At 49.8% G+C, this 27,357-nt stretch overlaps 5 protein-coding genes across 5 annotated transcripts in view; 2 read left to right on the top strand and 3 right to left on the bottom strand.

The window, feature by feature from the left end:
* The window catches only part of EMWEY_00011880 (hypothetical protein, conserved), a gene marked incomplete at both ends in the record, with an annotated part of 9,467 nt that extends 3,890 nt beyond the window's left edge, over positions 1-5,577 (top strand). The window contains 15 exons of the mRNA XM_013482917.1: positions 1-41; positions 507-838; positions 1,499-1,931; positions 2,156-2,265; positions 2,421-2,665; positions 2,900-2,953; positions 3,092-3,273; positions 3,455-3,675; positions 3,913-4,013; positions 4,239-4,310; positions 4,426-4,506; positions 4,723-4,826; positions 4,982-5,069; positions 5,245-5,294; positions 5,460-5,577. The exon at positions 1-41 is cut by the window's left edge and continues 167 nt beyond it. Of these exons, the coding sequence (XP_013338371.1) occupies positions 1-41; positions 507-838; positions 1,499-1,931; positions 2,156-2,265; positions 2,421-2,665; positions 2,900-2,953; positions 3,092-3,273; positions 3,455-3,675; positions 3,913-4,013; positions 4,239-4,310; positions 4,426-4,506; positions 4,723-4,826; positions 4,982-5,069; positions 5,245-5,294; positions 5,460-5,577 (2,232 nt within the window). The remainder of the gene's footprint in view (positions 42-506; positions 839-1,498; positions 1,932-2,155; positions 2,266-2,420; positions 2,666-2,899; positions 2,954-3,091; positions 3,274-3,454; positions 3,676-3,912; positions 4,014-4,238; positions 4,311-4,425; positions 4,507-4,722; positions 4,827-4,981; positions 5,070-5,244; positions 5,295-5,459) is intronic.
* Positions 5,578-6,337: 760 nt separating this feature from the next.
* Positions 6,338-8,480, bottom strand: EMWEY_00011870 (WD-40 repeat-containing protein, putative; the record flags this gene model as incomplete). Its single annotated transcript, XM_013482916.1, has 3 exons — positions 6,338-7,704; positions 8,036-8,201; positions 8,391-8,480. The coding sequence occupies 3 exons, from the start codon at positions 8,478-8,480 to the stop codon at positions 6,338-6,340; spliced, it is 1,623 nt and encodes a 540-aa protein (XP_013338370.1).
* A 6,867-nt stretch (positions 8,481-15,347) lies between these two features.
* Positions 15,348-17,146, bottom strand: EMWEY_00011860 (hypothetical protein, conserved; the record flags this gene model as incomplete). The annotated part of the gene is made up of 3 exons (XM_013482915.1): positions 15,348-15,503; positions 15,658-16,681; positions 17,040-17,146. 3 exons carry the CDS (start codon positions 17,144-17,146, stop codon positions 15,348-15,350), a joined length of 1,287 nt encoding a protein of 428 aa, XP_013338369.1.
* A 3,297-nt stretch (positions 17,147-20,443) lies between these two features.
* EMWEY_00011850 (hypothetical protein) lies at positions 20,444-21,697 on the top strand (the record flags this gene model as incomplete). The annotated part of the gene is made up of 1 exon (XM_013482914.1): positions 20,444-21,697. The coding sequence occupies one exon, from the start codon at positions 20,444-20,446 to the stop codon at positions 21,695-21,697; it is 1,254 nt and encodes a 417-aa protein (XP_013338368.1).
* A 3,169-nt stretch (positions 21,698-24,866) lies between these two features.
* Positions 24,867-26,505, bottom strand: EMWEY_00011840 (hypothetical protein; the record flags this gene model as incomplete). The annotated part of the gene is made up of 3 exons (XM_013482913.1): positions 24,867-24,942; positions 25,077-25,191; positions 25,359-26,505. 3 exons carry the CDS (start codon positions 26,503-26,505, stop codon positions 24,867-24,869), a joined length of 1,338 nt encoding a protein of 445 aa, XP_013338367.1.
* Between the last annotated feature and the right edge of the window lie 852 nt (positions 26,506-27,357).

The following is a 27,357-nucleotide window of genomic DNA, read 5'->3' as shown; positions in this document are numbered from 1 at the left end:
AACAAAAGCAGCAGCAGCAGCAGCAGCAGCAGCAGCAGGGGGTGTTATGTCTCCTCTAACCCTATCATTAGTTCATCGTACACCTGAAGGAATAGAAGGATGGTGTCCTTGGATAGGATACCTAAAAAAAGAGACAAAAAAAGTGTCTCCTTTTTTGTCTCCTTTTTTGTCTCCTTTTTTGTCTCCTTTTGAATTCGCATTCAATGAGTGTCTCTCAAGGGCATACTCACAGCAACTCCTAGATGATACGTACGCTGCTGCTGCTGCTGCTGCTGCTGCTGCTGTTGCTGCTGCTGCTGTTGCTGTTGTTGTTGTTGTCTCCCTTGCTGCTGTTGTTTCTGTTGCTGTTGTTGTTGTCTCCCTTGCTGCTCTTGCTTCTGCTGCCGTTGTTGTTGTTGTCGTTGTCTCCCTTGCTGCTGTTGCTGCTGCTGCTCTTTTGGTTGCTGCTAGTGCTGCTGCAAACGAGCTGCTGGTGCTGCTGCTGCTATTGTTTGCTTTTGCTGCAGGGGGCTACGCGCTGCATACAGTCAACTTATTGGTCGTTTTCTTGTTGCTGTTCCTTTGGTCCCTCCCTCTGTCTTCGCCTTCCTCGCGTGGCTAGCCGACGGACCACCCCCTCCAGGAGCAGCAGCAGCTGCTGCTGCAGCAGCAGCCGCTGCTGCTGCTGCAACAGCAACACCGGCAGCAACACAGCAGCAAGACGAGCAGCAGCCCGAGGCTGCTCGCACGTCTGATGCTGCAGATATGGCTGAAGACGGCAAGACTCCGTCTTGCTTGGAGCAGCAACAACAGCAGCAGCAACAGCAGCAGCAGCAGCAGCAGCAGCAGGAGAAGCAAGGTTCAGCAGCAGATCTAGTTGCTGCATGCGGTCTAACAGAAGGAAGAAGCATAAAATGTTTAGCAAATGATCGTCGTTTAGTTGTTGCTGCTTTGTCACAAATCATCAAAAGAAAATGCTCAATACTCTCACGAAGGTAAACCCTAAACCCTAAACCCTAAACCCTAAACACTAAACCCTAAACACTAAACTATATACACTAAACACTTAACCCTAAACGCGTAACACTAAACCCTAAACACGTAACACTAGACTCTAAACACCTAACAGTAAACCCTAAACACTAAACCCTATTCACTAAACCCTAAACCCTAAACACTAAACCTTAAATACTAAACCCTAAACACTAAACACTAATGTTTCGGGAACAGCAGTGGCTGCATGCTGCAGCAGATGCTGCTGCAGCAAATGCAGCTGCTGCTGTATAGACAACACCAACCATACCCAGAGATTCCCTGCTGCTGCTGCAACTGTGTTGCAAACTTTGTTCCTCCAACTTCTGCTGCTTCGGCAACTTCTGCTGCTGCAACTTCTGCTGCTGCAACTTCTGCTGCTGCTGCTGCTGCTGCTGCTGCAGGACTGCGTTTACCTTATTGATGCGTTTATGCCACGTGAGTTCTGCAAGTTGTCGTCGTTTATTTGCTCGTCTCTTTGCGTCAGCAAAAGGGACTTATTCTCCCCCTATAGATCCATGGCAACCCCGCCCTCTTGTAGATATCTTGCTGCAAGCTAAGGGGTCCTTAAGAGGACCTGCTGCTGCTGCTGCTGCTGCTGCAACAGCAGGAGGAAAAGGGGAAGCAGCAGGTGGAGGAGCAACACAGGAAATTGTTCGATGCCCTCCAGGGACACCGCTGTGGCAAATGCCCTCCCTCTTGCTGCAGCAGATGGGGATGGAGGCAGTGCAGCAGGAGGAGCAGCAGGAACAGACAAGCGAAGTAGCAGCAGCAGCAGCAGCAACTGCAGCAGCAGCTGCTGCTGCTGCTGCTGAGGGAGCAACACCATTAGTTGTCCCCCGTATAGAGCTGCAGGGATGGGGATCGGATGCGACCTACTCCGGTCGATGGGTTGAAGAGGTGGCGAGTGTCATCTTCGCGTAAGGGTTTAGGGTTTAGGGTTTAGGGTTTAGGGTTTAGGGTTTAGGGTTTAGGGTTTAGGGTTTATTTTTGAAGATTTAGGGAACAGATAAGATATTTATATGCTTCTTTTGCAATATTATTGTCCTTGTGTTTTGTATATTATGCTGCTGCTGCAACACTGTATCTCCCTATTGCTGCGAGCATGCATCTGCTGCTGCTGCTGCTGCTGTGGGTGTTGCAGCTCAACGGGAGGGCCGGGTGCTGTACAAACGCTTTTAGGCATGATGGGCAGCAGCGCGTTTCCTGCTGCTGTTGCTGCAACAGTGCTGCGCGAGGTTGCTGCAGTTGCAGGTAGGAAGAAGCTGCTGCTGCTGCTGCTGCTACTGTTTGTTGTGGCACTATGCGTATACAGATGTATTAAATATATAGTGTGCTGCTGCTGCTGCTGCTGCTATCTGGGGTGGCGCCTTCAGTATAGTCTGTTAATTTGTTGCTGTTCGCTGCAGATGCCGCAGACGCAGCAGCATCTACAGCAGCTGAAGCAGCAGCAGCAGCAGCAGCTGCTGCTGCTGCTACTGCTAACGAGGCAAAAACAGCGAATGAGGCCTCTGCGGGATCTACAGCAACTGGAGAAACAGCAGAGGCAGCAGCAGCAGCAGCTGCTGCTGCTGCTGCTACTGCTGCTGCAGCACTCAAGGCGAAGGCAGCAGCAAGTGCTGCAGCCTTCGACATGCGCAGCAGCGTCTTTGGTGTAATTGCTGCTAGGAATCCTTTCTTGCTGCACCTGCTGCTGCGGGTTGCTGTGTCCTGTAAAGACGCCGAGGCGATGCAGCGCCACGAGCAGCTGCTGCTGCAGGCAAGTTGTCCCTGCAGCAGCACCCGTCAAAACAGCAGCAGCAGCACTACCCGTAGAAGCAGGAGTAGCCGCTGTAGCCGCTGCTGCTGCTGCAGCACAGCAATCCTCTGTCTTTTCTTGTCTTTGCAGGTTGTAAAGCAGATCAACAACTTATACCATGAGGTGTATCCGCAGCTCCTAGAGGTGAGGCAGGACAGTAGCTGCTTCTGCTGCTGCTGCTGCTGTTTGTATCAGCAGCAACTCAGGGAGTGTCACCCGCAGCAACTGCAGCAGCAGAAACAGTATTTCGTGCAACCTGTATCTGTTCGTCTGCTGCTGCAGCTACTCCAACCCGAACAGAAGCCGCTGCTGCTCGTGCTGCTGCAGCATCTAGCAGCAGCAACAACAGCAGCACTACAGAATGGAGATAACTTGCCGCAGCAGCTGCTGCATGCAGCTTGGGCAGCATTTAATACTCACAAGGACTTTTCCCTTGTAGCACCTTTGCTGCCCTTCTTTACTAGGTGAGTGTGCATCTGCTGCTGCATCTGCTGCTGCAGCTGCTGCATGTGCTGCAGCTACAGTAGCAGCTGTGATGGTGCTGCTAATGCTGCTGCAGGTTGCTGCAAGTGAGCCTGTATTGCTACGGCGTTTTCATCCGTTGCTGCTGCTGCTGCTGCATGTGGTTTTGCGTATCTGCTGCAGCGAGCAGTGCCAGGTGTACATACAGCAGCTGCTGCTGTCTGATGTAGATATGTCTTTGGTGTCTTCTGTGTTTACGGACCTGATGAAGTCTCGGTCTACCCTCAAGCAGCAGCAGCAGCAGAAGAAGCAACAGCAGCAACAGCAGCAGCAGCGGGCCCTGGACTGCGGCATATCTCCAGAGGACATGCTGTTGTGTACATACAACTTAACCTGCCCCTCTGGTTAGGATTTTGATTACTTGCCGCAGCAGCAGCAGCAGCAGCAGCAGCAGCAGCGGTAGCCTGTCCATTTGCTGCTTAGTGTACATAACGAATACATGCATATAATGTATATAATCTATATAGTGTATATAATATATATACATTATGTATAATATATATTATATAAAATATATTAAGTATACAGAATATATATAATTATATATAATATATATATTATGCATATTTATTTGCATGCAGTGGCGGAGAGGCGGCGGCAAGCAGCAGCATTGGATATTTGTTTGGGGCTGACGGGGGCACTCCCTACCTCCCCTACAACAGAAGAATTAGTTCCCATACACGTAAGCAGTAGCTAGCTACATAGCTACCTAGCTAGCTAGCTAGCTAGCTAGCTAGCTAGCTAGCTGGCTAGCTAGCTAGCTAGCCAGGTACTTAGCTGGCTAGCTGGGGAGTGACCGGGATGCAGCTGTCTGGCTCGCTGAGTGTGTGTTCGATGTAGACAGAATTATTATCCGTTGTTGCTGCTGCTGTTGCTGCTGCTGTTGCTGCTGCTGTTGCTGCTGCAGGCAGTGGCTGCTGTGTGCCAGCGGCTATCCGAAGACACCGAGAAGGAATTGCAGCCCGTCTTTGGTCGTCTGGTGAGTTTGCTGATTTTTTGCTGTAAATTGTTAGCAATTATTATTTTATCTAGTCTGCTGCAGCAATACTCTGCTGCTTCTGTGCTGCTGTTGTGCTGCTGCTATGCTGCTGCAGCTGTGCCGCGCAGCACAACACTTGCCGTCACTAGGAGAGTTCTTGTCTGGTGTTGTTTTTCCTTCTCTTGTCGCGAGAGAGGTATGTCTAATAACCCTTTTAGGGTTTAGGGTTTAGGGTTTGGGGTTTATCGACAGATTAGGGTTTAGGGTTTAGGGTTTGTAAGAGATATTCTTGTGTCTCCTGCTGCTTAAGGAGACACCTCACTACTTAATTCTTGTCTGCAGCAGCAGAACCAGCAGCAGCAGTAGCAAGCAACACGGTCCTGGTGCTCCTGTGCTGCTGCTGTCTCCGCAGGCTTGGTTGTCTCCTTCTCTATGGAAGGGCGTTAGTATTGCCGTGGGGGCCCTTTGGCCTTCTCATAGCGAAGCGCTGCTGCAGCACATCCTCAGACTGCCGCAGTAGGGCTGCATGCAACACAAGCAGGCAGCAGCACCAGCACCAGCACCAGCAGCAGTAGCAGCAGCAGCAGCTGGTTTCTGCAGTTTCCTCAGCTCCTCGGCTCAAAGCACTTCTCGTATTGCTGTTGCTGCTGCTGTTGCTGCTGCGTTCTCAGGGAGGCAGGAAAGCCGCTGCTGCAGCAGCTGCAGCAGCGGCTGCCGATAGCAGCGGAACTTTCGGCTCTCCTTGCGCAAGACCCTGTGGTACATAGCTGTTGCTGTTGCAGCTGTTGCTGCTGCTGTTGCTGTTGCAGCTGTTGCTGCTGCTGTTGCTGTTGCAGCTGTTGCTGCTGCTGTTGCTGTTGCTGCTGTTAGGTTAAAGGAGACACATGAAGGCAAATAACTGCCCCTTTGTTTATCCTCTGTTTGCTCTGTGCAGGCACGGCAGCAGTGTCCCCCTTACCTGCAAGTCTTGCTGGGTCTCTCAAGGTAGACTGTGGGGCTGAAGGAGTCTCTTTTTAGACGCATGCATGCAGAGACTCCCGTTCTGCTGCTGCTGCTGCTGCTGCTGCTTTTGCTGCTGTATACGTAGCAGCAGCAGTAGCAGCAACAGTAGCGGTGGAGAGCCACGGGTGTATCTTGTGGATCGCACAGGAAAAGTGAATTTTCTGCTGCTGCTCCCGCTGCTGCGGTACTGTACATGCCGTTGCAACAGCAGCAGCAGCAACAGCAGCAGCAACAGCAGCAACAACCGCAAACTGCTTTTATCTAACTTTTGTCTCTCAGTAACAAAACTGCATTTCTGTGTCTATAACTTCCCCAGAGCCGCTACATCTGCACAGCAGCAGCAGCAGCAGTAGCTGCTAGCAGCAGTTGCTGCTGTTGCTGCTGCCGTTGGGGGGAGGCAACTGCAGCACGGCACGCCTATCTCCTTGGGACAGAGGCAGCACAACATACTACTATTAGAAATCGGAGATACAAGGGAAAAGCAATCGCGTAGTCCCGCGCTGCGGATAGTAGTTTGCTGCTGCAGCAACACAACTTGCTGCTGCTGCAGCGACACAACTTGCTGCTAGTGCAGCGACACAAATTGCTACTGCTGCAGCAATACAACTTGCTGCAACAGTAGCAGTAAGACAACTTGCTGCTGCTGCAACGACACAAACTGCTGCTGCTGCAGGGACACAAACTGCTGCTGCTGCTGCAGTGGCACAACTTGCTGCTGCTGCAAGTCGACTGAGTGCTGCTGCAGCACAACTTGCTACAGAAGTGGCAAAACATGTAGTTGCTGCAGCCTATCCTGCTGCAGCAGCAGGAAAGTCAGCAGTTGCTTCTGCGTTCCACCTTGCTGCAGCAGCAGCTGCTGCTGCTGCATCGCATCTCCCTGCTGCCGTTGCTGCACCTCTGCAAGACCTGTCCCCCCAAGCAAACACTTGCTAGGGTTTATAATGTAAACCCTAGCTAGGGTTTATCAGGGGTTTAGTGTATAAATAAATTTAAAGGGTTTAGGGTTTAGCTAAACCCTTGAGGGTTTAGCTAAACCCTCCATCAGAGGGGCAGAAGAGCAGCTCGGATGGCTGCCATAGCTGGACCTTGTTATCAAAGGAGACACTTGCCCCCATAAGGGACTGCCGCAGATGGTGTACACGGCTGCTGCTGCTGCTGCCGTTGCTGCTGCTGCTGCTGGATGGAGGCTGGACCTGTGCCGTGCGCCAACAGAAATCAGCTATGGGGGCAGAGTGCCCTGCATGCACAAATAAGAGGCCTGGCGGACCCTTGGGGCCCCTTCTTGTGGGGTAGTCTCCTTCTCCATCTTCATGCATCTCCTCTCCTTGCTGCTGCTGCTGCTGCAGCAGCTGCGGCTGCTGCTGCTGTGTGCTAGCAGCCACGAGGTCCCACAGGGCTACTGTACCGTCGTCTGCTGCTGCACCCAGGAGGAACCCAAACTCTGGGTGGAAGCGGACAGCACTAATGGAGACACCTGATTGAGGTGTCTCCTCTGCAGCAGCAGCAGCAGCAGCAACAGCAGAAAGAGACAGGAGGGGACAACGGAGACACCTTGTGTCAAAGAGAGACACCTTGCCAGCTCCGTCGCCAACTGCAAAGACACGAGGCTCCTGAGGACTCCAAGATACTGCATTTGCTGCTGCATTTGCTGCTGCTGTTGCTGCTGCTGCTGCTTCCCGTTGCCTCCAATCCAGCAGCAAGCAGCATCCATCCTCAGCAGCAACAACAGCTAAGTCTGGATGATGAATATGCTGCTCAATATCATTAAAGGAGACACCTTGTTTGCTGTATGCATGCAGAGGAGACACCTGTGGGGTAACAGCAGCGATGTGTACACCATCTGCTGCAACATCCCCTGGCTTAAGCCCACCAATATTGTTGTTGTTGCTGCTGCTGCCGCTGCTGCTGCTGCTGTTGCTAACGTCCCATAACAAGCAGACACCTGCTGCATCTGCAGAGGCTAGACGTCTGCTGTCTGCTACACTCCAACTCAGTCCCTCTACAGCAGCACTACCGTGTCCTATGAGTGCTAATTGGGGCTTGGCAACATTTTGTGCGGGTGCATGCAGCCCCGTTGCTGCAGCGGCAGCTGCTCCGGCCCCACCACCACCACCAGCAGCAGCTGCTGCTGCTGCTGCAGCAGCAGCAGCAGCAGCAGTTGCAGCAGGATTAGGGGACGTGGGGAAAGATGGATGCTTACTATAGTCCCAGAATAACACCAAACCCTCACAAGTACAACTCGCTATATGCAAAGGGTTTAGGGGGCGGAGGCGAGCTCGCGATACACCCCCGGGGTGTATAAGCAGCGCCTTGACCTCTAGAGGAGCACAAGTACCCGGGGCCCCAGCAGGGGGGCCCCCACGGCTGCATTTGCTACGAGGAGCAGTAAACCCTGCAGCAACAGCAACAGAAATAGCAACAACAGCAGCAAAATACAGCAGCACACACAATACACACACAATGCAAATAATGCACACTACGCAGAGAGAAGAACAAACATCCAAATGCATGCAACAGCAGCAACTGCAGCAGCAAACCTGCTGCAGCTACAGATGTGCTGCAGCAACATATGTGCTTGCAGCACGACCGCCACAGTAAGCACACAGAAACAGCAGCAAATGTAACGCAAGGAAAGAAAATAATTAACAAAAAGCAGCAGCATTACAAGAGCAGCAGGAACAGCAGCCGCAGCAGCAGCAGCAACAGCAGCAACAGGAACTGACCTGAGTAGGTTTCGCATACAATGGGGTCTACCTCTAGAGAAGGAGAAGGAAGTCTTGCCTCTGCCTGCACTAAGAAGTTTTGCTCGCTGCCGTCTGTTGCAGTTCCTAGCAGCAGCCTTATAATACCAGAGGAGGAGGAAGCTTGTGCAGGAGGGAAACACTCCACCTGCAGCAGCAACAACAACAACAACAGCAGCAGCAAAAGGAGGAGCAGCAGCAGGAATCTCAAGTCATGAGATGCAGCAGGAAACAAAACCAGGAAGATGCTGCAGCAGCAGAGTCGCACGCGCTTGCAAACCTGCCAAGACAACTGCAGTTGACCCCAAACCCTAAACCCTAAACCCTAAACCCTTACGGTCAAGGAGGGCCAGTCGAACTTGTGACTTAGAATTGTGTCGTAAAAGAAAGGAGCGTTCTTTCGCCACACCAAATGCCTCTCCTCCATCTGCTGGTCGATGCTGTTGCTAGGGCATGCAGAGCCATCGGCACTAACAGTGGTGCTGCTGCTGTTGCTATAGCTGTTGTTGCTACAGCTGCAGCTGCAGCTGCTGCTGCTGCAGCTACATGTGCTGCTGCTGTTGCTGCAGCCGCAGCTACCGTCCAGCGGCAATGCTGCCGCCTCTAGCAAAGGCGAAGACATATGCTGCGGGATGCCGCAGGAGGGAACTGGTGTAGCTGCTGCTGCGGAAGAAGCTGATGCTGGTGCCTCTACTGCTTGCTGCTGCTGCTTGCTGCGGTGCAGCAGCAGCAGCGGGGGACCGCCAAATCCACGAAGTAAAGAGGCGGTGAACTAGCGGGTATCATGCGATGAGGTACCGGTAAAACCCTTTTTTCTCTTGAATTTGAGGCGATATAAAGAGAAAAAGAAGGAAAAGTAGTATGGCTCAAGCGAACTAGGCAACAAAACCCCCAGCAGCGTAACAACGACCCCACCCCTGCTGGGTGATACTGCATGCATGCATGCATGCATGCATGTAGTATCCTGCTCCCAACCCCCCATGGTAATGATGTTTGTTTTTGTGTGTGTGCCGTAATCTTCGTCTCCTGCGGCGTAAGGAAAACACTAATAGGTTACTTGCTTCTTTTATGTCGCCAAGAGAGAGCGCGCCACAGGAGGCATGTATTCAACTGCAGCATAGTTGCCTCCCTGCTCATCCATCGGCTCGCTGCTGCAGCAACCGGCAGCAACTAAGCGGGAATTCTACAGAATGTATTTTTGAGACAAACTTTATATAAATGTTTGAACTTGTGCGGAAAAAGCTTCCAATACGGGGAGCTCAGGGGGGCAGCTGGTAGAGAGCTCCTCTATCGATACGGTTGTACTTTTTTAAGCTGTGCCACATTAGCCGAAATAAATCCTGTTCCCATGTGATAAACCACATTTTATTGAAAATAGCTGTATGGGCAGCTTAGCTACCTGAAGAACTGCCTTGTTGTGTCTCTTAGCCTAGGCAACATCCTGTGCCTTCAGCCGCATGCATCGCAGTGTATGCTGAGCTCTACAGAAGAATAAATAAATATGCTAACGCCGTCCAATGACCCCTCCAAAGTACCCTCATAAGGGCTTTCCCTAAGAATGTCATGCAAGCGCCTCAATTGTGTATTGTGCTGACACCCCACCATGGGCACCGTGGATAGCTGCCTGTGAGTCCTGGCACTGCATTCACACTGCAGAAGCTGCAACGGGGTATTATTGTGCATCCAGTGGATACCTCTTCCTCGCAAGCTTACTGGCTTATTCACCATGGAATGTGTTCAACTCTTTCTCTGTGTAGCAGATAAAGAGTTGAACACATCCTAAGTGTCGCTGTGGGAACAGGACGACCACCAATTTTGGATACTGCAGGCACAGGAAACTTTAAATAGCATCAGAATTTGCATTTTTGTATGTTCCTACTACTCGGTGGTGCATGAATGGGATAAGATTACTCGTCTGGTTGCCTCGAGGGATTATGAGGAGAGATGTATGAAAAAGCACATTCTTAGGTAGGAAGAGTACTTGTTTGTTTTCTCTTGACCCGTGCAAACGTCTACATGCGCATATTGGAGTTGATTGATGGCAGTACAACCAGAAGCCAAGGTTGTGGGGTATAGAGAGCACGATAACTGCCAGGGTTCCCCAGCGCCATAAACAATCATGTAGCCCTTCAGTGTGTTTATGTTCTGCCCCTCTGCACCCAACACATTTACGTGTGTCTGTGTTTGTTTGTGTTTGCCTGCTCTTTTCTTGTGCTCACGCTTTTGTACAAGCAGCGTCATTAAGGTATTTTGCCGGATGTTTAAACCGAACATGAGCCGTGGTAGTGCCCTGGGCCTCCCGTTGGGTCTGTCTGCACTTGAACTGCCGAGCTGTGGGCTATGCGCATGCTCGCGAATACAAATTGTTTTGGTATAATTGCAGCTTTGGAGAGAGCCCCAATGCGATCTTTGAGGAACCACATATATGTACAGAGCAGATTCACAATAAGACACCTACCGCTAGTATAGCTGACTCTCCGAGTAATATGACTCAACATCACAATGGCCTTTGTTCATTGTTCTCTAGAGTCGCATTCTGGCTCATGCTCTTACTCTAGTCACTTCAAAACTGCTTTATGTGATGCGCAGAGTCGACGTTGGAATAGAGAAAACTGGAAGGTCTCAGACAAGCCATACACCCTTCGTCCCCAACCCAGGTATGCTGTGTTAAACCAGTATCGCATCCTTCTGTGTTGCATGTGATCACAAGAACGATCACAAGAAGGGGCGAATTTGTGGCATTGTGGATATCTTCTCCATTTGCCTAGAAGGGCGCGCCATTTGTTGCCATTGTACACCGTATTTACTATGGATACGTACACTTCTCTTAAAAGAACCCTATATATGGCTTGTAAAAGGGAACAAAACTCAACAAAAAAGTGAAGGAACTCGTCGCTTCTACAATGCTTTAGCCAAAGGTTTGTGGTACGCCAAATCCCCAATTTTGCTTCGTGTAGTCCTCCCCTATTTAAGTGGGTACTCTTGGTACCAGGTTACACTCACCAGCACCCTTTGCTCTATATGCCACTATATAGTTCGCTTGGGTGTTTCAATTCGGTGTACTAGACTGGGCAGTTGCCCAGGGACGGTCCGCTTCCATCAGTCGAGACTCCGCGGGGATCATTTCGCTGTCGTTCCCTGCTTTGGTATATATTAAACAGTAAGTCCAGAACCGCTTACAAGGTGGAAAGGGGAACATTTCGGACTTCGTGCTGAGGTGTTTCCCTGGGGGATTTCCGCTTCGCAGCGGCAAAGCTCGCTACGTTTGGGAGCTCATCTTCATCAGAAACTGTATTGTTATGTCAGCATCCATGTTATTGAATTTTTCAAGAATATTAGAGGCTTTGCTGCTTCTTTCCCGCATTCTTTTAACTGCTGAAAGGGGATGGACCAATGGTCTACTGCTGATTCCGAGATGCTCGGTGCCGCTGTACCTTCACCTGCATTTCACTGGACAGTAGCACCCTCAGAGTGAACGTTTTGTCTTTTCCTTTGAAATAAATGGCATCGGCACCTCTGAAGAATTTTTCGTCATCCGTAATTTACCAAGTGGCAATAGTATGGGAGGCCCACCAGGAAATTCGGTGCATTTCAACAGACAGTCTCGAGCTTGGCTGAGCAGTGTGTCTTTCCTGCTCACGCTGGTGGCCAATATGCATGCTTCTAGATGGTCGGCACCCGTATTTGCTTGTAGGGACACCTGTGGAAGTACAAGAGAGTCAGGAATGCCTCGCCAACACCATGCTGAGAGTGATGGGGCAAGGGAAACACCTGAGTGTTTTGACTTCTTAGACGATTGCCTGGCTCTGGAGCAAGAATATGGTGCTGGGATGAGTGGACGTTTACCCGTACATGGCACGGGCCTGGAAGGTTCTAAGACGGAACCGTTCGCACTACTGAACCACACTGCAGCTGTATTTGATCAAGAAGTAGGGCGGAGGCAGTCTGCCTTTGCTTGCTACCATATCTTGTCACCAGCGGTTGATGTAGAATGGGTGAATGATGATGGGCATATCGCTAATGTACACTGGTGGCGATGTGTATCCTCTGCGGATGTCGATGCATGTTTTCACGTTGCCAGAGGCAGCTGTGGTTTGTGCGCCGTGCGGCACGTGGCCAGGGGTAGATATCCACGTTTGGATTGAAGACATTTCGAGTATTTTGGATTAGGAGACCCTGCACCCGAGTCAAAAGGTGTTTCCGATAGAGGTCGGCGATTATGAAGAGCCGTCTACACATGGGGCTCCTCCCGAAGTCACCTGCAGAACCCATCCTTCTGACGATGCACCAATAATACTGGTGAAAACAGCGGAACAGCAGTAGGCAACTCAACTTCTGTATGGTACGGGTGTAGAGCTCAAAACTCGGTCGGTGCGCCCAGCCAAGGATTTTATGCCAGTTTTTGCCGCTTGAAGAGCAAGGGACCCTAGCTCCACTTTTGACTTCCAGCATTGCCTCTTCAGCCCACTGTCTGCAACAATTCATGAATTAGCTTTTCTGATGGGGTATTCGTTCCGAATCATGCGCCATACTTCACCGTTTTTTTTCGTGGACTAACCACCACTCCAAGACAAATTGCTTCTCTACTACTCTCTCGCTGGGAAGCAAGTTGCTTGTTAGTCCATACGGCGTCATGTGCTTGACGAAGTCCTGGAGTTGAAGAGGGTGCGTTTTTGCTCCTGTGCATTGGGGTTCGCGTTCAAGGCTGGCTTTAGGACGAGTGTCCAAAAGATGAACCTCATGTGGGCCCATTTGACAACAACGATATTTTTTAATGAAATTTTGGTATGGTGTTCTCTGATACTCATCGCATAATACTACAAGAGGGGATTGATATATCGTGCAGTGGGAAACTGTATTGCTGGCTGGCATTCAATTATCTTTACTGAGCAGTGCTTTTTTGGACCCGCTCCGTTTTGTTGGTTTGCTACCATTATCCAGTTGATTAATCAGCCTTACAAATGCAGAGGCATCTGCCCCAAAATGCTATAAACTACAGTCCAATACAGTGTCTAGGTGGACGAAAGACAGGAGCAAAATCAATTAATGTGCATCCTGGTGCATGCCGAAGCAGCAGCAAACAACAAATAGCGCAGCAAATCTTCGGTCTTTCTCACAAACGCGCAGCGGTAAGAAAATACAGTCCGAAAATTGACACTTCTAATCATTATTTGCCAGTGGGATCTCGGTGCATTTGACGGCTATTCTCAAGGTGAGCAAATCTAAATTTCGCTTAAAAGGTGAGCGTTCAGTTACGAAATTATGGGCGTCCTTTCCTGACGCCAAGGACGAACGAACCACTCTTTGCGGTTCCCACCCATCCTGCTTTCGGGTAGACCCTTTGCATTGATTCTGTACCTTTCTGCAGCAGGAATAGGATGGTTTGACACCATTGAAAGCTGTCTAGGCAACGACTGCTGAGATAAGACTCTCCAGTACGAAAACAGGGAAGCACTGCCTTCCCGCCGGCTGTCGTGAGAAATTCCCTGCGACGAATTTCGCACACCACAGCCATGAACGCCAACTAGCAAAAGTGTTTGTTTCCCAACTTCAAGAAGCTGTCCGTCAAATTGACGTGTTCACGAAGTTTTATTCTACACAGACAATAGCAAACCGCTACGCAAATGGCAATTTCATCTCTTCTAGTATTGATGAGGGAACGAGCCAAGAATAAAGCAGTTGGACCAAAGCATCATTGTGACAAGTGCGGCCAAAGTCTCACATTTTGGTTGGTTTTGGAAGCTCTTGGAAATGAAGTGCTTGGACTATGGAGCTCCCGCACTTGGTGTTGACGTCGAAAGCTGCTCAGGCTTTCATCCACTTCCAGGGGAGCAGCTGTCTTTCCGTGGTTCTACGAATTGACATAACCAGTATTTTCCAGTTGCGGTCAACCACTATGTGAACAGCCAGTGGGTTCGATTCCCTTTTGACGAGTTAAGAAGCAACAGTCCCCTGCGGTGTCATAAGAGCTTGCGATTTCGTGCAGATGAAAAGAAAACGGCCACCAGTTAGAGGTGCCCTTTCAAGAAACAATAAGGCTCTTGCCGCGGGTAGGTGAGCAACGCGCAAATGAAAATTGAGGTACGGTGCATTGCCCTTGCATTTGTATTGATTTACGACTACGTACGATTGTAACGTGTAGGGCGCTGATCGAGTAGAGCTATTATGGTCGCAGCTTGCGGCGTCTCCCAAAATGTTTTGCCAGTCAGATGGGGTCTGGATTGTATCACCTGATATTGAGTTTCCGCATGGACGTCTGGAGATGCTAATGGTCATTTAGCTGAGTGCTGGACTACAGCTGCAGCAAGGCTGCACAAGGAAAACTAAGCAGGTTTTTCCAGGCTGGTTGCACATGAGCGTCAACGTACACTGAGAAGGAATGAAACTGTAGCGGGCAACCACTACACAGGTATGTATTGCCCCGTAAACTAGCTCACTGGAGACTACTCGTGCGTTCATGCGATATCAACTTTCAACGCAGACAGCATAAGTCAACGCTGTTGAGATGCGCGAAAGGGTCCTCAAAAGCGGGACCAAGACCGAGTCGACTGCGCAGCAACAAATGCTGCCGGACAGATTCTGTAGCTGCATCTATGTGCTTAATTGGAAGTGAAGCACCAAAGACTTCGTCTACTCCCTGAGCTGCGTGCTTTTTGGAGTGAACTGTGTTGTTGGTGGGGAAGAGTGTAGGCAGCAAATGAGGCCGAATGCACAGGCAGTACGACGGTATGGCCTACCAGCAGCGCCTTCAAATCCTAAAACAAAATGTTTCATTGCGGAAACTGCGTGCGTTTCACGACCAAGGAGGGCAATGCGCACAAGTGTTGATGTACTTCACCAGCCTCTCTAGACAGGGCACACTCATTTGCGGTACAGCTTGCTACGCACAAGGCAGCGTTATGAACAAAAATACTGTACAGAACAAAGCTAATGATCATCATAATGATACTCAAAGGCTTCTAGTGTACGTAAGACCATGCGCACACCACACTGCAACGGTTCAACAATGCGAAAGCAAACCGCACCTCGAGGTGCTTGAGGGAGGAGTTTCTCAGAACACATTGCCACTCTACTTGTGCGCATTGGCACCCTCCATGTAAGCTCAATAATGTGGAGGACAACGCAAGCGACTAAAAGATGCTCAAAGGCGAATATCCACAGTATCGGTGAAACTTGAAGCACGCCGACGTTCAACAGCTCAGCGATCCAAACAAGACGGCCACCAGTTGCTGGAGAGGTTTTCGCAGAAGCTGTTGCTACTTCACTGGTGCATCTGTGCATCCCCCCCGTAGGTTCAAACCGTCAACAATGGCGAACCGGCTGGCTGCTGAATATCCAGGCATGCTTCCCCAAGGAACAAAACAGAGAGCGTAAGGGGCTTCTCATAAGCATCGTTGTACTTCGATATGAGCACAATGACGAGAGGTAGGCCCACAGCTCTAGAGAGATTCTGTATTTTCACGCCAAGGATCCCATTTACGATCCTTGAATACCGATGGGGCAACTGGAGAACAGAATATACTATTTTTAAGCGCAATAACGTCGCCAGGCGGCGGGCGCATGCCTGTTTTGTAAATGTGGATCGCATCAACTAGGCGTCTTACCAACCTTCTGTTGACCACCGAGACTCGGTTCGATATTGATGGCAAAAGAGCCGACGCATCAAGGTTGAAAACTGCTATGAATTTCTTCCACCAAGAGGAAACATCCATACTGTCTCCGAGGAGCTGAATGGTACAGACAATCGCGTCGAATGCCAAGAAGTAGACTGCCACAACTTCGGCTACAAACACGGGACGATTGCTCCGGTGACGCCTCTGCGCATAGTGCCACACTGACCCTATCAACCCTTCAACCAGACTCATGAGCGTGTTCACCGCCTGCTGGTCGAGTACTTTCAGGTCAAACAACTTCTTGATACCCAGCAGGAAAAAATGGGGCGCCATTTTGGCTCTGTCTGAAATAAAAATACTATCGACGGAGATACGTCTTATGACCACATCATTATCCAGCACTGGATATCGCACATGCGGGTGGCTCCAAATATCCGGCATGTTTCGGGAATCACGAAGCGGTTGCATTGCAACAACTGAATCCGCTGACTCTCTAGAATCTGTCTCCCCAGCAGCGGAAGGCGCCAACGGAGCCTCCTCTTGTCCTTGTGACTTGTTGATTATCTCTGGGATATTATCTAACCATGCTTCCGGAGCCAAAGCCTGGTCAGCACCCCGGCGACCATGACGCGTTGGAGATGCAATCGGTGGAGCAGTTTGAGCACCTGCCACTTGATTATAATCAGGCGGGAGGACACTGTGAGGTCGTAGCATCGGTTCATCTGTGCTCTCTTGGACTGGAGCAGGTAAGACGTGCGAGACAGGGGTCCCGTCCAACGCCGGCGAGGTCAACCTACGCGATTCATGTTCTGCGGCGGCAGCGTGTAGCACCGAAACCAACCCTTCTACCCGACTTGCCGGGTCGGTGTCCAACTGCAAGGTGGCCCTTTGCTGGAGAAGCCCAAGTTCGCTCTCCAATTCCAAGCAATCTTCTATGATTGACAGTTCATCTGGGCCGACACCGTACCCGTCATCAGACAACCTGCGATCTGTAACACCTGACACATGTTTTCGTCTGTGCCATGTATTACATACAGAGATGAGAATCAGAAGGGTTGCAACGGCTACAGTGGCGGCCAGCGTGAGCCGGTGCAGCCGATTCCTTGGGCGTGTGCGGGAGAGGGCGCCCTGAAGATCATATTTAGTTACTACTGGAAATTTATCAGCCTTTTCACTGTGCTCATGTGGAAGCCATAATGTGGGCGTCCTGCCATTTTGCAGTTCACCAGGCTGTTCTTTACCACTTAAGACAGAAGGCAGCATTCCAGAGTTAGGCAAGTTCCTCCGCAATCGAGATGGAGGCAAAGTTGGAGAAATGCTTCTATTTATTCAAATTTCTACCACAAATAACAAAAAAAAAGCACCAATGGGACATTGATGTGTCCTTGACAGTGATGTGCGGAAACGTCAACTCCGCCACTAGCATTTGCTCTGGCAAGGCCCGAACACGGGCCACAAGCGGAGCTACTCCGCACGCCATGTAGGCCAGCACCAAAGACCTCGTTTAACACCACTTCTTCCTAAAATATTTAACCGAGGTGGTTGTAAACCGAATGCCAAGTAGATTAATGCGGAAGAGTTATGCGGGAAGAAACTTTTGTAGCGGGTTTTTTCATACAGGCGCCAGCCGTAGAACACGTGTAGCGTAGTCTATTCAAGGCTTATGAACGCTTCCTTATCCTTAGCAGACTACATCCACTCAAAGAGGCAGTACTCATGCACGTAGGCGGCCAACAAACAACTAGAAGTCTCCATTTTTTTTCTTGTAGCATGAGTGCATTGTACGGTGGGAGGCCTAGATCTCATCGGATGGGTGTTGCTAGCTACAGTGGAGCTCCGTAAAAGCAGCTTACATCCTACTATAGTCTCCAGCCATCGTGATCCCAGCGGTCGAAGAACCTGGAGCTGGGGGAGAGGAGGCGCCCTCCTTGTGTAGCACCTGGTGTGCAATGTTGGCAAGGCTGCTTGAAGTGGGTGCAGTAGCCCTTACCCTGTCCTTGTAAACAAATGGAACGCATGCAGAAGTTCTGGGTACAGTGTGTACGGTGTTCATGCATACAGCCAAGAATGCTGGTTTTGTGCTTGTATGTGAGGCTGCCTTGCGCCTTCTGGTGTGTGATGCAGCAAGATCCGTTGCAACTCATGGCACGCACCCTCCTCTACCACAGCTCCAGTAGGCTGGGTCGATGTGGGCAGGGCGCGTGGAGGCTGGAGAAGGAAATTATCATCTTTTAAGGGACTCTTTACTTGTATTTCAGTTGCATTCAAGAAGGCGCCCGATGACTGGGTAGGGAGGCCGGCTGTTTCAAGTACTCCGACTAGATTGCAGTTGCAAATAGTCACCGTCTAAGTTTCAGGACCCGTGTTGTACCTGATAACACTGCCTAGTAGGCGGAGTGCAGGCGCGAACAACGAGCCCATCCGAATAGAAGCGAGGACAGTTGCACAGCCGTGAGTAATGTATTGAAAAATCCTCATCTATACGTTCAAATATTTCTGTACAATGTCAGCATTTTGCTTCTCATTCACGACAGAGACTGATCAGAAGCTGCCCTTCTGTTGGATGGCGACCAAAGGGTGGGAGCCTCATTGGGTTGTGTGGAGCGCAAGTCCTGCATCCCATCCAATGCAAAAGGTTCTTACTGGAAACCGTAATCATGTAGAGGGTTTCCGCTTTTGCTAGCTATCCAGACTGTGGAGTGTCAATCACGATTTCTTGAGATTAGTCAGTGAGGCATGACTGGTTATATAGGTGGATTGCCTGCTTGTATTCAGCCGGAATAGTGTAGGAACACCTACAGCACCTGTGGCGTGCTTCGCAACTGTATGCTAGAAGCATTGGTTTTTGAACCAATGCTTTTTGGAGGCACAAAAGAGTTTGCTTTTAATGCAAACAGTCGACGTCTTAAGGTCTCCTCTATCGGCAGCAGGGATCGAACCAGATTCAGAACAGACAGATGCCATTTTGGTATGCGTGGTTGCCCTTCTACGTTCTAACGGACCTTGAGAACTTCCCTAGTCTCGAGCCGTACTCCCGCAATTTAATTACTGATTTTACTTGCATCGCAGCCCTTCTAATAAATTTCCACAAAAACGATGGATAACCCATTTGGACAGGGAATCATGACGCAACCACCGTTAGTCTCATCAGACGCGTGTACTGTAGACGGCTTCTCCAGTGCATACACTCCCGAATACCACTTAATTACCATTTCCTACAAACATTGCTTCAGAGAGCTGGTGCAAAAGTACCAGTAAGTGACAGAGAGCCCTATGCGGTCTGATAGGGACTGAAAGACTGTGGACACTAAGTGTGGACACTAATTGTAAGACAAGCCGTTCACTATTTAAAGTGATAATGAAAGTGGCGTACCTGGAGGAGATTTTCGAAGGAGAATTACAAACCAATACAACCATATTCACCGTCGATACAGGCATACGATGATATTTTTTGACTGTATGAGGGGAGAGGGCGGAACCAACGTACTTATGCTAGAAGTCCACTAAAAGCAGCTGATCTATTTCCGTAGTCTGCACTATTCCTTTAATGAGCACTTCTCCCACCTGCTGCTGCGGGATAGAGGCTGGCCTGCTACGACTACAAACAAGCCTTCTTAGGTGAAATGTACGAAAGCTGTAAAACATCGGTGGTCTTTATTACTGCCTGCCATTTGCTTAATAGGGTCGGGCAACGGTTAATGTGCTCACTTCATGTAGGCTTCCCAGCGTCACCCAGGCTGTGCTACGATATATCTGTGGTCCACCGCTGCTAAAGCCCCTGGGCTCATGACCCCTAGAGACTGGGAATGGAGGTCAGTTGCTTTCAACCAACTCCTAACTGAAGCACTTTGGCTCCACGGTAGCTCACCGTGGTCCTCCAAGTTCGGCTCGACATAGCCTAAGACACAACTACGTAGGGCATCTCGAGCTCTTGTACCAATGCATACTATGAATGCATGATGACTCGCTGTAAAGGCGCATATGCTGTAAATAAAGCAAATGAAGGGGATTATTAATGCAAATAGTGTGCGGACTGGAGTGCAGATGCTGTCGAAGTGGCTAGAGCGATAAGTGTCCCCCAGCAGAGGGATGCAATGGCCAGAAACCAGAATTGCAACTGATGTTGCTTAATTATAAGGAATATCTGACTTTATTGAATACTCGTATGGTCCATACATGCTATTTCGAGAGACATGCAGTCGCAGGCACCTCATACCCGCGCAGCAGACACTATGCCACAGCGACTGCCCACTTTATTGTGGTTGGCGCGTTCAACGGCAATTGCACTGCAACTTTCCTAACGTGCCACTGCCTGCATCACCATTATTTTTGTACATTTGTTTCATGAACATGCCAAGTAATGGCTTTCATTTAGGCAATTACTGCATGCAGAACTAGGATATGCAGGCTGCCCGTTCTTAGGGCTTGCCGGAACATCTACTGGTTGCCGAGCTGAACTCGCTGACCATCTTCGTTAGGGAGACATGAATTGCAGAAACTGTAAGATACGGAAATATTCCTCCGACTCTCTCCCTGTATTGTTGGCGGAGCCATTTCCTCATCTGGAATGCTGCGCACTGTCGCGCACGACAGATTTCACACTGGAATACGGCGGAAGGGCATGCCCGAATCTCCCCTCCCACATGCACAGATTAAAGAAGCCGGTGAATTTACAGTAAATCCAGCTCCATGTATTTTTCAGAGACTTCGATCCCACTCACGGCCGCAAAGTCTGCCGTCGCTGCTCTCCCTGGTTGCTGTTATATCTATTGCAACCATGGTAATTATCGTCTCAGTATGTAATGCATGGCATAGCAGGAAACATTTTCCAGGTGTTACACCCCGTAGTCTGTCTGAAGACGGACATGATGCTGACGAAGATGTGCTGTCCATAGTAGAAGGTTGTTTGGAATTGGAGGCAGAACTAGGGATTCTGCATCAACGGGCGATCGTGCAGCCGGACACCGACCCAGTAAGTCGGGTAGAAGGATTGGTTTCGGTGCTACACGCTGCTGCCGCGGAACACGAGTCAGGGCAATGGATCTCGTCGGCGTGGGATGCAACTCCTGTCTCCCACGTATTATCTGCTCGAACCCAACAGCACACAGATGAATCGTTGCTACGGTTGCATAGCACCTTCCCGCCGGATGATACACAGAAGGCAATTGCGCACACTGCTCCACCAATTGCATCTCCAACGCGTCATGCTCATCTGGATGCTGCCCAGGCTCTGGATCCAGAAGCGTGGTTAGATAGCATTCCAGAGATAATCAGCAAGGCACAAGAACAAGAGGTGGTTCACTTGGCACTTCCCACTGCCGGGGAGACAGATTCTAGAGAGTCATCCACTTCAGTTGTGGCAATGCAAACTCTTCGCGATTCTGTACATGTGCCAGATGAGGAGATTCGCAACCACCCGTATGTGCGACTTCCAGTACTGGCGGAAGACGTGGTTGTTAGACGCATCAATGTGACAGAACTCTTTACCCCCTTTCGTAGCCGACTGCCTCCACACATTTTCCTGCTCAGGTTGAGAAGGCTGTTTGCACAAAGAGTACTCAGGCAAAAGGACGTGAACATGCTCGTGGCTGCGACGGAAGGGTTAATAGGGGCAGCCTGGTACCAGGCAAAGAAGACCAGTCGGCTGAACCGACCAGTGTATGCCGCGGAAACCTTTGGAAAGTACTTCTTGGCGCTCGACGCAATTGCTTGTACCATTGAACTTCTGGGGGACAACATGCAGCTTCCCTTGTGGTGGGGTAAATTCATTGCTCCCTTTAACCATCACCCATTAACACTTCCACCCTTAGGCAACCGCATCGGAGGGTTTTACAGGAGGCTGATAAGTCGCATACTTAATGCACTTGACGTGTACAAAACAGGAAGACGCCCAGAACTCAAGGAAATAATTTCGCTTAAAAAGAAGCTGTTTTGTTTTCGAGATGCTCCTGGAGGCTTCAAGGACGGTATTTGGGATCCTTGGCGTGATGATGCATACGCATTTTCGAAATCTGGCGATGCCTCTTGTTAATATGTTCAATTGATGCACTTACAGTCCGCCGTCGGTTCCTGAAGGAACTACATCCGAATATTGAGCAGCCAGCGGCTTGACAACGCTGAAGGTTTGGGCTTGCAGTGAGGGCGCAAAAGTGCACCACTAGGGCTGCAATAGTTTTCAAGGAGATCCCCAATGTATCTCGAGGCCGGATTTGCTGTTTTTTCGCACACCCCTTGCAGTCTGGCCTGCTGAGGGATTTACGTGCACTAGAATTTCGCCTTTTCGCAACTCCATGCTGATCGTTTGCGGAGTCTCGTGCAATGTTTTTGTGTATAGGGTTGTGCTTTGGTTGACGAATTGTGACGATGCCGAGCGATAATGCAAAGAGCTGTGGCTGATCTAAAGCGGCAGGTACAGGTTATTTGGAAGGGAGACCACAGCACTCTCCTGCCGTAGAGCGCATTGCGTTTCTGCACGTTTGGTGGGCTCCAACACATCTACAGCAGTTGCTGACAGGAACCACCTTGAACTTTGTGCGGAATAAGCACTACTCCCTCTGTACGCGCCTTCCAAGCAACAGCACACAGCACACCCAGTGCTAGATCAGGCTCGTAGTTCCAATCAGCAAACGCTACAGGGAATAACGTTCCTTAACGTTGCATTTGCACTTTCTGTTATTTACAGTCCAGCTGCATCAGCATTCCGGCCGTAACACGACACTGCAGGTGCCGGCAGCGCAGCTGAGTCGTGGAATGTCTGCCCAATACAAGGGCACGTCGCTGTACGTCGTATTTCATCTGCATGTCGTTCACCTAAGCGCCACAAGCGCCTTGCTAATTGATGTGGCATCTTAGCCAAGAATGCTCGTCCGTACCTCCCTGCAGCGCAAATGTTTGCTCGGGTAGAGTCCTCCACTGCAGGCCTTAAGTAAAACTCTGAATATGATAGATTAAGCGTTCACACCTGGGCATATGCCTCATGTTCCCACAGCTTAAGAAGTGGTTGAACCAAGGCAACTGTTGCTATGGACTTTAGACGGAACGGACTGGCTCCAAAGTTTCCGTCAGCGGTGTAGGCTAACCTCTCTTAATGAGAGTTTACAGTCCATGATGCCGATCCACCAGCCGCCACCTGCAGCTTTGATGGGACTTCATAACGATGTTATTTTTCGCTTCATTGCAGACGGCCATTCCTTACGCTTAACACACCCCATCCATATGAGTAGGTATTATCGATTTACATGCCAGAGTATCCAGGCAACACCATTTGGGCCACTTGGTACTTGATTTGAAGTGCAGCTCACCCCCACTATTGCAACGAAGATTGACAGGGTACAGCGTGCCGAAGACTGCTTGGGAAGTATCCAGAGGTTGGTTGCCCTGGCATGAGCTAAAACAGACATTAGCCACCTTGTGTAGTGCTAGCGGGTTCTGCAGGTGCTCAGTCCACGGGATTTCCAGATGAGCTCAGGTGAGTCTTCTGGAAAATCTCAATGGGGTCCACACAGGCTGGTCTCACACTTTCTTAAATAAGGGATTAGCGGTGGAGTTGGTTAGGTAACAGTTAGAAGGGACCAACTCCACCGCTAATCCCTTATTTAAGAAAGTGTGAGACCAGCCTGTCTGAAGTCCTTATAATCATGCAGGAGTGAAATGTGGATGAGTGTAGTGTGACCTACTGAAACCCTCTAAATCGCGGACCAATATGAAGTGTCGCACCAAATAGCGTGCGTTCCACTTTAATCTTCGGTGCTCTCTTTTTCCAGCAGCTCCACCCAGGCGGAGTCTTCCTCTCAAATAGACGTTTATGCTAAGGGGCGTCCGCATGTAAACGTGCGACTTAATCATACGACCCGCTGTGATGCCGACCATTTAATCAATGCTGGGTTGTACCAGTCTCCGCCTCCACACTCCAACCATACCTCGAGTGGCCAACAGAGAAATATCCTTTGGACTAAATTGTCTAATTCGCATAGGTCGGTAGTGCAGCTCTTTTCATCTGTGAATCTTGCGCAAACAAGTCACACATGAACTCCTTTTCAGAGTACAGTCGGGATGCGCCATTCTCTCGGGAAAGCGGTAGGGGAATGGCGTGAGTTACTATTTGTGAATCCTTCCCCCTGTAGCATCTGCATGACGGAAAACAGAAAATCTAGTACTGCAAATACAGTATAGCTCTAACGTAAATTCAGAGTCATACACATTCTCCATGGGACGTTTTTGGCTCTGGTCCTATTGGCGAATAAATAAGAATATATACGCAGATGCGCGTGTTTTGCTTGCGTGGAAAACTTTCGTGGAGGTGGCATGCTTCACTATGGAGCGAATGCCGTACAGCGACATTCCCACGAGACGCAGGCTGAGCAACATGCTTTCCTTCCCCTCGCGCCACACTTAAGTCCTGTAGTTTGCAGTCCACCCGGGAGCATATACACTATACACGGAAGTATGCAGGAGCATTCTTTGTTATGGTGCCACTCTAAGCAGCAGCAAGGTGCAGTGGTGGGTAGGTAGGCCACTAGCAGATGAAGGTTGCGGTACGGAGGATTGCCCTTCTATTTTGGTAGAGGGTACTTCGTACTCTAACATGTACGAGGCTATTTAAGTGGGCCTGATTATGATATTGGCAGTTTACGTTGTCCCCCAAAGCTTGTCAATCGGATGGGGTCTGTATAGAGTCCCCCAAGAAAGATGCGCATCCCAGGATATTTGTTAAGGTGGCCGTTTAACTGTGTGCTGGATGGCAGCTGCAACAACGTCCCATAAGTGGAGCCAATAGACGCCACTGGAGGGTGATTACAGCAGCAAAGAAATGTGCATTCCAAACGATGCGAAGTTGCAGCGAATGCCCACTACTCTTGCTACAGGCATGTATTGCCCTGTTGGCAAATGCAAAGGTACGGTGCTACTGCACTTATGCTATCTGGGCCCTCAAGGACTTTAGATTCCTCGGGAATGCCAAGCAAGAGTACGGAGCAGACCGGGCTTGACTTCGCGGAAGGCACCTGCAAGGTGCTTCACCGTGCTGGTGATACAGCTGGATTGTTGATACACTAATTTGCCAACACAACTCTCATCCCCAGCGTTGCGCTGCAGCAATGCAATGCGCTCTACTACAGGCGAGTGCTGTTCCCGCCCTTGCAAGCGGCCCGTTCTTGTCGCTTTAGACAGGGCACATCCTTTTGTGCTATCGCACAGCGTTGTCAGTTTGCCTCGCAGAGCGCAACGTTGTACACAATAACGCTGCACGGGACACCGCAAATGATCAACGTAATGATCCTAAAAAGGCGAAATTTTAATGCACCTAAAACCCTGCTCACGCCAGACTGCAACGGCTTTGCAATGCGGAGTCCGACCCCAGTCAAGATACTACAAGGATTTTCTTGGCAAATATTGTAGCTCTAGTGGATCACCTGTGCTTCCTTTCTGTACACTCAGCACTGTCCAGAACAACGCGAATGATCACAAGAAAGACATCCAAATGAGAAGATCCACTGTGCGTCAAAACCCTGAACACACCAGGTTGCACTGATGCAAAGAAAACCTTCCACGTTGGCAAACCAATCTCAGTATATGACCCCTTCAGGAACCAGTCTTCAACTGAAATAGGCATCCTACAAATATCGTAGGCTCCGAATGGAACACGCCGGCGATATATATATGCCTCTATTTCTTAAAACCTTTCGCGTCCTCACGCCAAGGGTCCCATTTAGGATCCTTGAAGGCCTTAGGAGCCCTTGGAGAACAAAACAAAATATCTTTAATCGCAATTACTTCCTCAAGGCTTGGGCGTTTTCCAGTTTTGTAGATATCCAGGGCTTCAAGCAGGCGTACTATAAGCGTCCTGTACATCCCTCCCGTTCTCCTCTTTAATGGTTCCATCTTTGAAAAAGGATCACGATTAAAAATAGCTACGAATCCTTCCCACCACAACGGAAGATTCATATAGTCCCCCAAAAGTTGGATGGCACACACGAGCGCGTCAAATGCTAAAAAGTTGTATCCAGTGGCTTCAGCGGCATAAACGGGTCGATTGTTCCGGAGACTTTTCTTAGCATGATACGACACTGCACCTACTAGCCCTTCTGTCGCGGTTACGAGCTCGTTCACGGCTTCCTGGTCGAGTTCTCTCAGTGCAAACAACCTTCGCAACTGGTCCAGGGAGCAATCAAGACGCAGCTTGCTGTTGTATGAAATAAGAAGGTTCTCCACCTTGATAGGTCTAATAACCACACCTCTTGCCAGCACTGGTAACCGCACGTATGGGTGGTTCACGATATCCGATCCACTGTCCTGCATGTTTTTTCTCTTGGGGACATCCTTTGTCACATGCGGAGTCGATAGCTGTCCACCCTGTCCACCTTTCGATTCGTCAACAACGGAAGGCAACACATTGCCCCCTCCATACTCGTCAGGATCGTTGATTATCTGTGGAACTTCATCTAACCACGCTTCCGGATCCAATGCATGGGTTGCATCCAATAGACCATGACCGGGAAACGATGACGAAGGTTGAACGGTTGCTCTCCTTCCATCGTCTTCAAGACGAACAGCACTTTGAAACCCATGCATAGTGTGCTCTTTGCGCTTTGGGGTTTGACCAGGGAAGGCATGCGAGGAGGGATCCCAATCCCATGGCGGCGGGATCCTTTGCATCGCTTCATGTTCGGAGGCAGCTGTGCGCAACGTCTCAACCAGCCTTTGCACGTGACCTGCTTCGTCGGCATCCGGCTGCTGTACTTCCCCTCGTTGCAGAAACCCCAGTTCTGCTTCCATCTCCAAGCAACCTTCTATGATTGACTGCTCATATTCGTCAATATCATGACTGTTTTCAGAAAGCATGCGACGTGTAATGCCTGACAAGTGTTTTTTGTGATGCCATGCTTTACATAGGGAGACCATAATTAGCAGGGTTGCAACGGATACAATGGCGACCACCCAGAGCACAGGTGGTCGATTCTGTTGTCGTGGGCGGGAGCAAAAATCATGAGGAGTACATGGTGTTGAGGTTATTACAAGCTTCTCAACTTGTTTATTATACGCATGCGGAGAGGAATACTTTGGAGTCGATCCATTCTGCTGGTCTTGAGGGTGCTCGTTGTCATGTAAGATGGAGCGCAGCATTCCAGTGTTGAGGAAATTGTCCCTCCAGGATGCAGATTAGGCAGAGGAAAATTTTCCATATCTTGCAGTTTCCGCAATTCATAGCAAATAATCCAACAGGATAGGAATGATGGTGTATTCTAAAAATAGGTATGCAGCAAGTACAACCTAGCAACCAGTGTTCTGGAAAGGTTCCTGCCCGTGCCCCTTCCTGCTCCAGCCCGCACACGGTGCAAGGGGGCCATGGAGTGTAGGCCTTCTTTGTGCCATCGCTTGGCATGTCAATAGGTAAAATGTCAAGTAGAACAATGACATAAACAATAGCAAATTAAGAGTGGTGCAGTGCCAGTGGTGGCTGTGGCGTGTACAGTAGTGTGGGATGTGGAGCACGCTCGGTTGTCCAAAGATGGCATATGCAGTTCTACTTGCGTGCCTACTTCCTACCGAGGAACAAATCATTATTCAGCAATTGGTTGCTGTTTTAATCACTGTAGCGAGAGCCTTCTCGATCCTGTCAAAGAATCGCCACGAGCTACTATGGTGTAAATAGATTGCACGGTTACAACACACTGACCAACACTGGCAAGCCTG

Source organism: Eimeria maxima, genomic scaffold (assembly GCF_000499605.1).
Source record: "Eimeria maxima Weybridge genomic scaffold, Emw_scaff84, whole genome shotgun sequence".
NCBI classification, from domain to species: Eukaryota; Apicomplexa; class Conoidasida; order Eucoccidiorida; family Eimeriidae; genus Eimeria; species Eimeria maxima.
Note: the sequence above shows the minus strand (reverse complement) of the source record. Positions and strands in the feature narration are given on the sequence as shown.